The sequence below is a fragment of the Cherax quadricarinatus genome, chromosome 68, assembly GCF_038502225.1.
Source record: "Cherax quadricarinatus isolate ZL_2023a chromosome 68, ASM3850222v1, whole genome shotgun sequence".
NCBI lineage: Eukaryota > Metazoa > Arthropoda > Malacostraca > Decapoda > Parastacidae > Cherax > Cherax quadricarinatus.
The window spans coordinates 2,474,558-2,491,053 of record NC_091359.1 but is presented as its reverse complement, the minus strand read 5'-3'; the positions used below and the strand labels follow the sequence as shown (position 1 = coordinate 2,491,053).

The 16,496-nt window shown below is 41.6% G+C and overlaps 1 protein-coding gene across 7 annotated transcripts in view; it reads left to right on the top strand.

Annotated features, from left to right (window-relative positions):
• The first annotated feature begins 5,780 nt into the window (after nucleotides 1–5,780).
• LOC128697918 (sodium-dependent nutrient amino acid transporter 1) overlaps nucleotides 5,781–16,496 on the top strand; it is a 155,789-nt gene continuing 145,073 nt past the window's right edge. For 6 of the 7 annotated variants that reach the window (XM_070099592.1, XM_070099594.1, XM_070099593.1 and 3 more), the window contains exon 1: nucleotides 5,783–6,133. In XM_070099592.1, coding sequence (XP_069955693.1) covers nucleotides 6,131–6,133 — 3 coding nt within the window. In that variant the 5' untranslated portion in view covers nucleotides 5,783–6,130. Of the gene's footprint in view, nucleotides 6,134–16,496 lie in introns of all 7 variants that reach the window. The other variant, XM_070099589.1, reaches the window with a different exon arrangement.

Below are 16,496 nucleotides of genomic sequence, written 5' to 3'. Positions count from 1 at the left end.
GGTGTATATACAAAAATCTACATACCTCAGTGTATGTATACAGGATATATACCCTGTGTACATGCACGCATATTCTCTTTTCGATGCATATAGAGATATGCACCTCTGTGTATATATACCGAGATACACATTTCTCGATATATATCAATGAAAGATACCTCACGGTGAATATACACTGAGATACATGCCACTCGGATTATATACATCTAACAGTTTCTATACATTTTTAAGTATACGCTCTCAGTGTATATATTATGAGAAATATGCACCTCTGGGTGAATGGTATATTCACTCCACAATGCAGGATTTCCCCCCTGTCTGAAGTGTACTTAGCCACTGGAAGACTATCGTAATTCACTCAAATAACTCCCTCAGGTACAAGCAAACTACCAAGAATCAATATACAAGCAAGTATATAAAAAAAAAAAATTCACGAACCATCAATAATGAACAAGAATTCAACAAACTACTATGTACAATCAGTAACAAATAAAACAGAGCAAAAAAAGAGTAAATATTCCACATACACTAAAAACGACACATAAATAAGAATTAATGTAACCTTAAACTACCACTACCAGCAATAATAAAGCATAAACAACTAATAACGAAGATACAAAGGAACAACAGCATCAATGACCATCACACTTCTCACCAAGACTGGTCTAGCCACTGTGAACTTTCTATTTTCTTCATTTTTTGACTCCACCTCTGTGTTGTTACAACCACATGGTACTTACTCTCTCTGGTGCTTTCACTCTTTCCTGCCTCACCTCTCTCCTCCTACCACTATCCCACCCTCTTCCTACTTGTCTTCCCGTTTTTTCCCTTCTCCTTATTTCCCTATTCTCTCTCTTTCCTAACACAAACTTCATCAAGGAACCAATCCTCATTTACTGTGTTAATTTTCCTGATTCGCCGCATCACTTTCTGAAAGGTCCTTGTGAACTTACAAATACTGTTATGTTAAGCTGTGTTATGTCAAGTTGGGTCGCGTTAAGTTACATAAACCTATAAAATGTATATTTAATCCAACATAAGCAATTAAAAAAGAAGTGGCCGCGATACGTCTGGCAGCACGGTGAATAAGCAGCACCAGGAAACGTAGAAGTTTGCACGTGTATCACTCATAGTGTGAGAATGGGTTGTATGTCCAGTTTCTCGAGTATCTTGTCCTACGTCAGGCCTCTTATCTCTGGAACAAGTCCTTTTTTTCTACAAAGCTTTGGACATTATCTAGTTTTTGCCATACGGTACATGATCAGGTGAGGCTCCACGCTGAGGCTGCAGACTCTGTGACAGGCCTCATATACGTCGTATGTACCGTTCTGAAGGCACATTTATTTAGATTTCTTAATACTTCTTTTTTTTTTAAATTGTTAAATCTTGCATTTTTATGGCGAAGGTTACGTGGATTATGTGCACTTATGTGTGATGCAGACTGCCAAAGTTTTTCACTACTGCTTGCAGGTTCAACACTTACATCTTACATCTTCCTTCTGGCAGCGCTGTTTCACAATCTAGCCTCGTTTTAATGTTTTTTTTTTTTTTTACCGTGGTGATCAACGTCAATTTCTTAACCCTTGCAACTTGTGTCAAAATTTATTTTCGTTATTTTAAGTAATTTTGAAGTATCAGAATGGTTTGACACTTTTTCGACATATTTAAAACTTTATCAACAAAAATTACAGGCAACGTGTAAATTTGAACGTTCATCACTCGTGGTGCGAGAATAGGCTACCTCTTCGGTCTGCGTTCTCATTAAGAAACTTGCATTAAGTATACTAGTGTCCTTTAGTACGGACGCTAGTAAGACCCACACGATACACTCACGAAAGACATATGAAGCCTTCGTTACTGGACGGACGATCGAGCTTTCAACCCTCATTGTCCTGAATGACCCAGCCGCGGATTAATCTCTAGAGAGATACAGTCAAGGAATATGCAGTCTACTAACTGCCATCATTCTCTGTTGATACAGGTCGGCTATGAGGTCAACTGTTGATGCATATATGCTGAGAGGTAGGCTACGTTTGGTGTAGTTAAGCAAATACTAAACGTATTCTTATTCAGCACTGTATGTCCCTTGTGTATCAGAGAACAGTGACTAGACTAAACACATTACCCTGTGTATGCAAACGGAAGTGGACAGTTGTCTCCGAAAATGGCAGCTCCAGAGTTTCTGTACAGAAGAAACTTGGGATTTCCATCTGGTTGGAAGGGGCTACTAGATTTCTTTTGAAGCTACATTATTATTATTATTATTATTATTATTATTATTATTATTATTATTATTATTATTATTATTTGGGGGCTTTGGGAGGTTGATAGATTTTATGCCCACTTTCCCTTGGCGCCGCCACTACAGTATGTGATCTTTACCCTTTAGCGTGTTATGCAACTTTATGAATAAATGTGTATGATCGTCTCTCTAGGCTGTTGGGTGTTGGCGCTGTGTTCAGATCCTTCTGGTGGAAGACCGGCCCACGGGGGCAATGACATCCGACATTATTAACAGATATACAACACCTGAGAAATGACAGCCAATCGGGTTTGATACAAGGAGTGGGTAACTCCAATCCCATAGATCAAGAGTCCTTCAACAACGAGGCACTACTTCCCCTACCCTTCCACCTTAAAGGGGAAGTGGAGAAAATGTATTCGTCAGGGGGAAGTCTGAGACGACTGAGGTGGGTGTTAGTCATATGAAGACACACTCAGTTGAGCTTCTGGTCAAGTGATCGACCCCCCCCCCCGTTTTTCTGATCCTAGCTTATACGACCACCCCTCCTGATCCTAGATACCGGTCCACCCCGTGATACTAGCTTACCGGTCCACTGTCCTGATCCCAGATTACCGGTCCACCCCTCTGATCCAAGCATACCGGTCCACCTTCCTGATCCTAGTTTACTGGTTATTATTATTATTATTATTAAAGATTCGCCGGTATTCTCCCGGCCCGGGCCTTTTCCAAGTGGTGGCCCGGCCTTGGCTCCCTCTTTACGGAATGTCTGAGACCTAAGTCTCCCATGGGAGGAGGCACAAGTGCCTCCTCATCTTTGGGACCAACTGTCCCCAGGCCTAGCCACAAGCTAGGCCTCTCTGGTCTGCCATCCCCGCCCCAAGGGGGCAAATGGGAATGACAGTCTTATGAGCTAAAGGCTCGGGCTCAGGCACCTACCCTACCCTAGAAGGGTTAGGCATGATGTCGATGTAGTTTACTGGGTCATCCAGTACCAAAAATACACTTGTGTATCATACAATTTATACTGGGACTACATACTTATGTTAATATGGCAAAGGTGAAACTAGGATAGTTAAGTAAGACTTGAATATATTATTAGTTACTACAACTACTACTACTAATAATAGCAATAATAATAATAATAATTAATAATCATTCTTATTATTATTAGTAGTAGTAGTAGTAGTAATATAAAGGTACAATTTATCCCACTTGCGGTATTATCTCAGTACTTGTATAAGTTAGTGACAGGGTTCGAGTACGAACTGGTATTTACACTTCCCAGGCGGCCACTTGTCTTTGTTGAATTAAGTGATGTTTAATTTAGGGCAAGCACAAAAATTCAGCGTTTGACACAGTTTAAACATTTCTTGATAGAAGAAGTGTTGTTTAATTTCTAACTGCATCGTCCTCATTTTACGTTTTTTTACACGAATCCCGACTTATTTGGGTTATCCTAGGTTCTCTACACATATGCTGCTATGTATGATAATTCTATGTAGCTGTATTTGTGTATACCTGAATATACTTACTTACTTACTTACTTACGAATAAATAATGTGCGACACGTCTGTCAGCTCCTTTCTCCAGTCGGCATGTTCTCACTCCAGCCTCAGCTAGTCTCCTTTCGCTCTTCTCCCAACCAAGAGCCATGTCTTTCTTTTACCATCTTCCTCATTAGCTTTCCACACCACCCGACTTAATATATGATCCATAATTTTGAGTCAACACTATATAAAAGGCCAGGACTCCAGACAGGCCACCAAAACGTGTAGCTCTTCATGCCTGATATCCCCTACAGCTGTATGGAATTCTGACCAGTTATAAAATTCATTACAGGTTATTAAAACCAGGAAGCATTTCTCGAATTAATCTAGTATACCAGGAATCCTCGCCAGTTGTCCTAGTCGCCACCTTTACCTACTACTAGTACCCTTTAATCACTACCAGGACCCACCAGACACTACTAGTACCCTCCAATGAATACCAGGGCCCACCAGACACTACTATCCTCCAGTCACTACCAGGACCCACCAGACACTACTAACACCCTCCAATCACTACCAGGTCCAACTAGACACCACTAGTATCCTCCAGTCACTACCAGGTCCAACTAGACACCACTAGTATCCTCCAGTCACTACCAGGGCCCACCAGACACTATTAGTACCCTCCAATCACTACCAGGTCCAACTAGACACCACTAGTATCCTCCAGTCACTACCAGGGCCCACCAGACACTATTAGTACCCTCCAATCACTACCAGGACCCACCAGACACTATTAGTACCCTCCACTCTCTATCAGGGCCCACCAAACACTACTACTACCCTCCAATCCCTACCAGGGCCCACCAGACACTACTAGTACTCTCCAATCACTACTAGAGCCCACCAGACACTACTAGTACCCACCAATCACTACCAGGGCCCAACAGACACTACTAGTACCATCCAATCGCTACCAGAGCCCACCAGACACTACTAGTACCCTCCAATCACTACCAGGGCCCACCAGACACTACTAGTACCCTCCAATTACTACCAGGACCCACTAGACACGACTAGTACCCTCCTATCAGTACTAAGACTCACCAGACACTAGTACCCTCTAATCACTACCAGGACCCACTAGACACTGTTAGTACCCTCCAGTCGTTACAAGGACTACCAGACAATACTAATACCCTCCAATCTGTATCAGGTCCATCTAGACACTACTAGTGCCAACCAGTACCCTCCAATCACTACCAAGTCTCACCAGACAGTACTAGTACTTTCCAATCGCTACCGGGACCCACCAGATATTACTAGTACCCTCCAATCACTACCAGGACCCACCAGACACTAGTACCCTCCAATCTCTACCAGGGCTCACCAGACATTACTACTACCCTCCAATCACCAGGGCTCACCAGACACTATTAGTATCCTCCAATTACTACCAGGGCCCACCAGACACTACTAGTACCCTCCAATCACTACAAGAGCCCACCAGACATTACTACTACCCTCCAATCACCAGGGCCCACCAGACATTACTAGTACCCTCTAATCACTACCAGGACCCACTAGACACTACTAGTACCCTCCAATCACTACCAGGCACTACTAGTACCCTCCAGTCACTACCAGGAGTCACCAGACAACACTAGTACCCTCCAATCACTACCAAGTCTCACCAGACATTACCAGCACCCTTCAATCACCACCAGGACTAACCATCATCACAAGTACCATGCAGTCACCGCAAGAACCAACCAGTCACCACCAGGGCCAACCAGTCACTACTAGGACTAATCAGTCACCACCGGGTACCGGGCGTGAATGACCTGAGTGACGCTCTTCTTGGTTCGCCGGTACGGTTCCAGCCCGGGTCTTTTCCAGATGGTAACCCGGCGAACCGAGTGACGTGTATGACAAGTCTCATGGTGCAGTACAAACTTTTTCCCAGCAGGTGGTGCTGTACGACATGTTTCCGAGCAGGTGGCAGCGAATGGACAGGTTGGATGGGTGGTGCTGATGCAGTCTTCACTCTGCCTTCGTATAGAGTGAATGCTTAGATAAATATCTCTCATACTTGGATATATACATATATAAACATATACGCCCAGTTCTTCACTTCTTTATTGATCGAAATTGTCAGAAAAAACTCTAGCTTTACATTCGTGTATTATATTCCGTTGCAGGCTTTTTTATTATTAAAAAATTGTGGATTTATATGTAATGGAAATCGATGTTTGAGTAAGCTTTGACAGTAAAAACAGTATTTAAAGAGGCCTTTTTATTACTTCTATTGATTTACGAGTGGTGGTGTCCGTCTCAAGCAGGAATTTTAGTGGTAAACATGAGTACTTCAAGCAGAGTACATCTTACGTAGGGGAGAATGGTGAGTAGTTAATTAAAGAAGGAATCTGAGGTAGAGGGTGAGCTGTAGGCCTATATGCTCGGCATTATATTTTTACTTTAAATTTTCATTTTTTAAGCTTTGTATTAATTATGTATTTTTCATCTTCACATTTTCATTGTTATTCCATCGAATTTATATATTTGTTTTCCATTTGGATAATTTCTCCCATTTCATCATATTAATTTTATCTTTCCTCGTTGATTACTTTCGTTTTCTTATTATATTTGCTCATTTACTCATTTTCATATTTCCGTTCATTTCATTTTACACGTTATCTTATATTAATGATATACTATGCCAACAAGTTGGTTGATAAGACTAATGTGGAACACTGGTATATTCATTCCCGAAACGTTTCATTTACACAGGACACACATTATACTGCATTTGTCTCTGTCCACAATAGGCTTTTTCCGTTGAATGCAGGTGACACCTTCAGAGGACACCTTCCACATCTTAATTCTTGAACCATTAGTTTTGAGTAAGAAAGGCTGGATTTGAGAGGGACCTGCCAGGCATGGTCAGTGCTTCAGTACTCGGTTCTTGATGTTTCTCTAGTGCAACCCCCCCCCTCCTCCAGTGACTCAGTCTCAACTCCACACCCCTCTTCTGATTCCAGAGTATAAGGCGCACTTGTCATGTTTCAGCTTCACATTGATCGAGATCATGGATCTGGACGCTTCTCGAGGCTGAAGGACTGACCACTTTCAAAACTAATACTTCAAAGCTGATGAACTGATCACGTCATTCTCTCCATTGCTTATCTCAGTTTTAGTCAGCTTTGTTGTATTCAACACTTTTTTGGGAATGAAGATACCAAAGCGTTTTTTCAATCCTACCTATTTACGTTATTTTTCCTTTCTTACCTCTACTGTTCTCATGCAAGTTTTAATGAAAACAGTTATTAATATACTTATAAAAAAGTGCCAGAATAATAATGCAAAATATATATTAAAACTATGGGTTAGTAGCCATTTAATCATAAAATAATATATATGCAAATTATTGCACAGAATATAAAGGTCATCGCAAAGTCGTACACTAGTCAGCCTTAGCTGGAATATCAACCCTTATACTCCCAACCTCTCCCACTCCCTCTTCACTCTCTCTCTCTCTCTCTCCCCTCAAGGAAGGCTCCTTGATGCTGGTGAGGGGCTCTTGATTCAGGTAATTGGATCTGTGCTCCAGTTTCCTGAATTAAGCCTGAATACCTTCCACATCCCCCCACAGGCGCTGTATAATCCTACGGGTTTAGCGCTTCCCCCTTGATTATAATAATAATAATTCTCTCTCTCTCTCTCTCTCTCTCTCTCTCTCTCTCTCTCTCTCTCTATATATATATATATATATATATATATATATATATATATATAAATATATATAATTTTTTTTGCTCTAGATCTTTTTCACTCTCGTATCAGTGGTAACTCACGTAATGTAATATGGGTTTCCACTGAAAATTTCCCCTCCAATCTGCTGCTCTTGCAACATTGCATAACTCCTGACGACGCAAGAGAGTGCGAAAGATCTAGAAGTAAAGATTCCCATCCCCCATGTGGCTTGTCATATATATGTCGTGCAGAATAGGTAAAACTGGTCAATTAGCAAGAACTCGTTTAAAATTAAGTCCTTTCTAAAATTTTCTCTTATACGTTTAAAGATATATATTTTTTCATTTAGGTTAGTGTAAAAATTAATAATTTTGTACCAAAATAACCTTGAAAAAACTTGCCTAACCTTATTATAACAAGCGCAATATAATTTAGCCTAATCCAACTAAATATATTTTACATAAGTTAACAGTAATTTAATAATAAACACAAAGAAATATTTTTTTTTCGTTAGGTTCAGAATGATTTTTGCGAAATTATTGCTCATGTGTAATGTTTGGCTGGAGAGCGAAACGTCGCCGCAATAGTATGACACATTATTTGCTCGTCTCCTTTTACCTAACACTGGCCAGTAGGCTGCAACAGTGCTTCTTTATTAAATTATGTTCTTATTTAAGGGAGACGAAATTTGCAGATCTTGATAATGTACAAAGAAATTGCCACTGACATATAAATTCTGACGTTTAAGTTATTGAGGAAACCCGGTACTTAGAATCCCTCTAAATGTACTCACTGGAAGGATGACGAGAAAAATGTACTCTTTCAAATCTTCTTACTAAAATAACCTCAAACTAGAGCTGGAGGCAAAATATCTTCTGAACCCTCACCAACCCACATTCCAATAAATACAGCTACCACTAAATAATTATCAAACACAAGAGTCGCTCCTCTAAAAACAAGCCCACTCAAAAGGCTACCCCTTTAACCTTTCATGATCCAACACAGCCTAGCTGCCTGCTCTCATTGTATTCTTCAAATATTGTAGACTTATTTATCCTTGTCTTCAGGCCATACTGGTTTGGCGCTTGTTTTTTTATACTTCAAACATTTAGTGTCTATTACAACCTAACAGCATTAGAATAAAGATTCACTGTAGTAAGCTTGCTGACCCATGTTAGGCAGGTTCTACTTACACTCCCCCATTCTCTCAATGCATGTTTCTAGACATTATAATTACAAGCCCACTATTGTGACTGATTCTAGGCACTCCAAGGTTTTCTGATTCTAGGCACTCCAAGGTTTTCTACTGCAACTTCCACAGTAGTCTCTCATACTCTAACATTTACGGTCTCCCAAAATAATTACCGGATACCATTGCACCTGGCTGAAAATTCCTTAAACTTTCACTTAATATCTTCCAGAATCTCTCTTCTGCTCACCACACCTGGTGTATAAACACTTTTCATACACATCTTATATTCTGAACAGTGCAATTCATGAATTAAAATATGTATATACCATTTATTTTCACAATTATTCATTAAACATTAATGTTATTTAAACTCACGATAAGTCATAATGAATGACTATTAGTGAAAAAAAACAGAAGAATGGTCAATAAATAAGCGGAAGAATGGGCTGCTTTCTAGGATCATGGTTCGAGTCTGTCTGATTTAGTTTATTCATTATTCTTAGCTCCTCGATTTTAGCGCCTTCATGCTGGGGGAGGACTGTGGTTTTGAAGAGTGAGAAAGAGACTAGTTAGACAAGCCACTGGTGTCAGTAAGAAAAATACGTCCTTGTTATGGAATCTGGTTCCACCAGTCTCTCATTTCTGTTGACTAGTGTTAATAATTCCAGTTTTGCTCTGTTAACCAAAAATGAAGAGAGATTAGTATTATTTTCACGAAACATGGTATACCCACTGGGATCATTCATTATTGCGAGAACAGTTTTGTAGAGTTCCCGTCCCCATATAAATGTGCTTTGTAATCAAGAGTCGGGCACATAAGCCATACTGGCCATATTTTTTGGATATATATATATATATATATATATATATATATATATATATATATATATATATATATATATATATATATATATATATATATATATGGATGTGAAGCTTGGGTGGTAAATGCAGCAGCGAGGAGACGGTTGGAGGCAGTGGAGATGTCCTGTCTAAGGGCAATGTGTGGTGTAAATATTATGCAGAAAATTCGGAGTGTGGAAATTAGGAGAAGGTGTGGAGTTAATAAAAGCATTAGTCAGAGGGCAGAAGAGGGGTTGTTGAGGTGGTTTGGTCATTTAGAGAGAATGGATCAAAGTAGAATGACATGGAAAGCATATAAATCTATAGGGGAAGGAAAGAGGGGTAGGGGTCGTCCTCGAAAGGGTTGGAAAGAGGGGGTAAAGGAGGTTTTGTGGGTGAGGGGCTTGGACTTCCAGCAAGCGTGCATGAGCGTGTTAGATAGGAGTGAATGGAGACGAATGATACTTGGGACCTGACGATCTGTTGGAGTGTGAGCAGGGTAATATTTAGTGAAGGGATTCAGGGAAACCGGTTATTTTCATATAGTCGGACTTGAGTCCTGGAAATGGGAAGTACAATGCCTGCACTTTAAAGGAGGGGTTTGGGATATTGGCAGTTTGGAGGGATATGTTGTGTATCTCTATACGTATATGCTTCTAAACTGTTATATTCTGAGCACCTCTGCAAAAGCAGTGATAATGTGTGAGTGTGGTGAAAGTGTTGAATGATGATGAAAGTATTTTCTTTTTGGGGATTTTCTTTCTTTTTTGGGTCACCCTGCCTCGGTGGGAGACGACCGACTTGTTGAAAAAAAAAAATATATATATAATAATCTCAGGCGATCTTAATGCAAAGCTGAAGATCTTTCAACAACTGTGCTTCATCAGGAGCTATGCAATGTTTCAAGAGCTGCAACAGGTAGATTGAGGGAAAGTTTTCTCAGAGGAAAGGTAGAGTATCCTAAGGCGGAAGAGGCCAGCGTCAATATACTAACTTTCCTCTGAGAAACTTCCCCTCAGTCTACGTGTTGCAGCTCTTGCAACATTGCATAACACCCGATGAAGCAAGGAAAAGTGTGAAAGATCTTGAGCTGAAGATTTCAGTCCCCCAGTAGCTTGTTTTTTGTGTGTATATATTACACACACGCAGTGAAGAGGCGGGGCCAGGAGCTATGACTCGACCCCTGCAACACACACACACACTGAAAAGTTGAGTCAAAACTGGCACAAATACCATAGTTCATCCATTATAATATAAGATAATGCAACCTCAGTAATGTTGAATTACTACAAAATTTAAACTTGCATAGCCATTGTTTAGAATCAACACATTTCACAAGACTTAAAGCTGGATGTCGGATCCAAAATTTAAATATTTTTGTAGAAAAATTGAACGAGCAATAGTAGCTTGTAAATTACTAATACACACCAGATACAATTTTTATTATCCAGATACATATATATCCTTTAAATGTTTCTAAAGAAAACATTCGTATCCTAGTAACCAGAAACTAATGCGTATGTCAAAGTGCTTCATAAATTACTTAAGTTTGTTCTCCAAAGGGCGAAGTACGTAGTTGTAAAAAAAAAAAAAAATAGCGAGGTTACCCCAGTAGCGCTACTAACCAAGTCTGCTCCTGACTGTCATGAGCGCTCATTCATAAGGAAGATACGATCTGTGTACACCACTTGTGTAATAATGGAGTGACGGATGTGGAGTAGCAAACATACTGGGTATACACTTATATATATATATATATATATATATATATATATATATATATATATATATATATATATATATATATATATATATATATATATATAATATGTTGGTACCCTAGCTGGCACTACAGAATCCCTCCTAGAGGACATCAGAAAAATTAAAGATATGGGAGAAAGCCTGGGCCTTTCTTTAAACCCCACCAAATGTGAAATAGTTTCTACCAGTCGATAGATGATCCGGAATATTAGTGCTGTTTTACCAGGAGCACGAGCCATTGATTCAGCCAACAGCATTCCTTGGTGCTCCTCTTGGGCCCAGTGCCATCGATCTGATCCTAGAAAAAAATCTCAGCCCTCAGGACGATGGAAGGCAGGATGAAAGCCATCGAAACACATGATGCCTTCTACCTACTCACCAGGTGCCTGTCAATCTCAAAACTTACCTACTTCCTGAGATGCTCCCCAGCCATCAGCAGTCCGAAACTCAAGGGATATGACTCTTCGTAAGACCATGCTAGAGAATGTATTGAATCTTTCCCTCGAAGAGGGACAATGGTTGCAATCCTCACTTCCAGTCAGGCTTGGGGGGCTGGGAGTACGCAAATCCTCCCAGATTGCCCTACCAGCTTTCCTGTCCTCTTCCATAGCTTTAGAGTTAAAACAAATTCTTCCAGACAACCTCAGTGACTCAGCAGGAATACAGAACCCTAGCTATGCCAGTGCCATCACTGAATGGGAAGCTCATGCTGCTCCAGCACCAAAACCTAGTGCAGCACGGGCCTACAGTCAAGTCGGGATGGCCCCATCGCTGAAAATGTGCTTGCCAACATGCTTAGGGCTGTAACATCAGAAAGGAAGACTGCCCGTCTCCAAGCTGTGAGTGCACATCACTCCGGGGACTTCCAAACAGTTCCCATTTCGGCAATGGGAACACGCCTCGACCCTAAGACCCTCCGTATTGATGTGGCTCTGCGCCTTGCTGCCCCAATTCACACGGAATACGTGTATTTGCGGTGATGCGCAAGCCGACCAATGTGGTCGACATGGTCTTAACTGTTCCAAAACCAAGGGCTGGGATGCAAGACACAATGAAGTCAACGACATCATAAAGAGAACCCTTGCTACAGCTGGATGCCCAGCCTAGAGAGAGCCCTGAGCACTAGCAGCCAACAATATCCACAGCCCAGCAAACCGCCCCGACGGGATCACTCTCTGTCCTTGGAAGAATGGCAAGCTCTTAGCATGGGACTATACCTGTGTGTCGACGCTGGCTGACACCTACATCCATCACAGTGTCGGACGACAAGGAGGAGCTGCTGATCACAGGGAGGAGTACAAGATCAGCAAGTACAGAGACATAAGCCAACAGTATCAATTTGTCCCAGTGGGATCAGAGACCTTGGGATCATGGGGAAAAAAATGCCACACGTTTCCTTAAAGAATTGGGTTGAAGATTGAGACACTTATGCAGCATATGGGAATCTTTATTCGGGAAACGTTTCGCCACACAGTGGCTTCATCAGTCCAATACAAAGAGGAAGGCTTAAGGAGAGGAGGAGAATGAGGTAATCAGTCCCTCAACCTGGAGTCGATGTGTTCAGTCCATCAATCTTGTAGAATGTACAGCATAGGGCCGTAGACGTGGCTTATATACTGTAGTGAGGTGAAGTGAAGCAGGCGGAGGCGGGGTCATAGTGGTACCATCCACTAGTCGAAGTAGGTCTTCGTCCAAAGGTTGAACAAGTGTTGAAGAATTCTTTGTAACAAGATCCCATGATGCTGCTGTGTCTGACAGTTGTGATGAATGGTTTGAAAAACCGACAAGTTGAAGATTGAGACACTTATGCAGCATATGGGAATCTTTATTCAGGAAACGTTTCGCCACACAGTGGCTTCATCAGTCCAATACAAAGAGGAAGGCTTAAGGAGAGGAGGAGAATGAGGTAATCAGTCCCTCAACCTGGAGTCGATGTGTTCAGTCCATCAATCTTGTAGAATGTACAGCATAGGGCCGTAGACGTGGCTTATATACTGTAGTGAGGTGAAGTGAAGCAGGCGGAGGCGGGGTCATAGTGGTACCATCCACTAGTCGAAGTAGGTCTTCGTCCAAAGGTTGAACAAGTGTTGAAGAATTCTTTGTAACAAGATCCCATGATGCTGCTGTGTCTGACAGTTGTGATGAATGGTTTGAAAAACCGACAAGTTGAAGATTGAGACACTTATGCAGCATATGGGAATCTTTATTCAGGAAACGTTTCGCCACACAGTGGCTTCATCAGTCCAATACAAAGAGGAAGGCTTAAGGAGAGGAGGAGAATGAGGTAATCAGTCCCTCAACCTGGAGTCGATGTGTTCAGTCCATCAATCTTGTAGAATGTACAGCATAGGGCCGTAGACGTGGCTTATATACTGTAGTGAGGTGAAGTGAAGCAGGCGGAGGCGGGGTCATAGTGGTACCATCCACTAGTCGAAGTAGGTCTTCGTCCAAAGGTTGAACAAGTGTTGAAGAATTCTTTGTAACAAGATCCCATGATGCTGCTGTGTCTGACAGTTGTGATGAATGGTTTGAAAAACCGACAAGTTGAAGATTGAGACACTTATGCAGCATATGGGAATCTTTATTCAGGAAACGTTTCGCCACACAGTGGCTTCATCAGTCCAATACAAAGAGGAAGGCTTAAGGAGAGGAGGAGAACCTGGAGACCTGGAGAGAGTTCCGGGGGTCAACGCCCCCGCGGCCCGGTCTGAGACCAGGCCTCCTGGTGGATCAGAGCCTGATCAACCAGGCTGTTGCTGCTGGCTGCACGCAAACCAACGTACGAGCCACAGCCCGGTTGATCCGGAACTGACTTTAGGTGCTTGTCCAGTGCCAGCTTGAAGACTGCCAGGGGTCTGTTGGTAATCCCCCTTATGTGTGCTGGGAGGCAGTTGAACAGTCTCGGGCCCCTGACACTTATTGTATGGTCTCTTAACGTGCTAGTGACACCCCTGCTTTTCATTGGGGGGATGGTGCATCGTCTGCCAAGTCTTTTGCTTTCGTAGTGAGTGATTTTCGTGTGCAAGTTCGGTACTAGTCCCTCTAGGATTTTCCAGGTGTATATAATCATGTATCTCTCCCTCCTGCGTTCCAGGGAATACAGGTTTAGGAACCTCAAGCGCTCCCAATAATTGAGGTGTTTTATCTCCGTTATGCGCGCCGTGAAAGTTCTCTGTACATTTTCTAGGTCGGCAATTTCACCTGCCTTGAAAGGTGCTGTTAGTGTGCAGCAATATTCCAGCCTAGATAGAACAAGTGACCTGAAGAGTGTCATCATGGGCTTGGCCTCCCTAGTTTTGAAGGTTCTCATTATCCATCCTGTCATTTTTCTAGCAGATGCGATTGATACAATGTTATGGTCCTTGAAGGTGAGATCCTCCGACATGATCACTCCCAGGTCTTTGACGTTGGTGTTTCGCTCTATTTTGTGGCCAGAATTTGTTTTGTACTCTGATGAAGATTTAATTTCCTCATGTTTACCATATCTGAGTAATTGAGAATGAGGTAATCAGTCCCTCAACCTGGAGTCGATGTGTTCAGTCCATCAATCTTGTAGAATGTACAGCATAGGGCCGTAGACGTGGCTTATATACTGTAGTGAGGTGAAGTGAAATGAAGCAGGCGGAGGCGGGGTCATAGTGGTACCATCCACTAGTCGAAGTAGGTCTTCGTCCAAAGGTTGAACAAGTGTTGAAGAATTCTTTGTAACAAGATCCCATGATGCTGCTGTGTCTGACAGTTGTGATGAATGGAGGAAGGCTTAAGGAGAGGAGGAGAATGAGGTAATCAGTCCCTCAACCTGGAGTCGATGTGTTCAGTCCATCAATCTTGTAGAATGTACAGCATAGGGCCGTAGACGTGGCTTATATACTGTAGTGAGGTGAAGTGAAGCAGGCGGAGGCGGGGTCATAGTGGTACCATCCACTAGTCGAAGTAGGTCTTCGTCCAAAGGTTGAACAAGTGTTGAAGAATTCTTTGTAACAAGATCCCATGATGCTGCTGTGTCTGACAGTTGTGATGAATGGTTTGAAAAACCGACAAGTTGAAGATTGAGACACTTATGCAGCATATGGGAATCTTTATTCAGGAAACGTTTCGCCACACAGTGGCTTCATCAGTCCAATACAAAGAGGAAGGCTTTAAGACTCCTATGAGTTTATTCCAATTATGCACAGAGTTTACTCACTGTGTATATTTATATTCTGCTGATGTAGTCCCGAGTTAGGCTTCCGAGTCTCTATCAACCCTTAGGAACAGCTGGGAGACTAGCGTGCCTAATTAAGAATATTGGTCGTTCCAGGGACCGTAATGGCTCTTATATCCTGTTCATTGGTTCTCCGTGGACGTTATCGTCAGAAAAGGCGTTAGTGAGGTTATTGGTAATTACATTACGAGTTTGCAGGGGAAGATGGGCAATAGTTCCTAGTCCCAAGTAACTTTCAACCGAATTGTACAATAACCCACTTTTTATATTTTGAACCTCTTTGTGAGATTATACTGATGGTCTTAGTGCTTATGATCCATGCAGATGTAGCTCTTATTTTTAATATAATAATATTTCAAGAGAGCATCGCCCCTGAGGCTCGGTCTCAAACCTGATCTCTTAAATTGGAAAGGAATACAATAATAGCTGTTAAGAAACAAGAAAGTGAAGATAAATAGAAGTTTGTAAGATTTATCAGCCACCTTAACGTGTTCATAAGACAGAGAGGGAAGACCAGCAAGTCTGCCAGAGTGCTCAAATCCCACGACGGTAGTCCCTCCCTGGATGGTTGCTATATATAATAATTACTTCTGTCATTTTTAAGTCCATCAGATGCGTACTGACATGAAAAAAATAGAAAAAAATGAAGTGATATAAGATGAAGCGACGATTCTCTTGTTCTCTAGATGTTAATCCCCCGTTATTTAATACAGTTATTGACTTTAAGACCGTTTGACCTGTTGTAGTGCTCCTCTCTGCTTATGTTCTTATTTATAAATTGAAGCCCGACTTCTTTTTGGAATTTATAAAACAAATTTGTAAATTCAAACATAAGACTTCTAATTGGAATCTTAGCAATACTTCCCATTGAAATGACTCACGAAGTCGTAATAACACGATTTCAAACCACAGAACGGGTGGGGTTTGAATCCTGGAGTTTTACGACTCTCTCATCATAGGTTCAAACCCCATCCGTTCAGTGTTTTTTCCCCATTGAAATATTTAAAAATT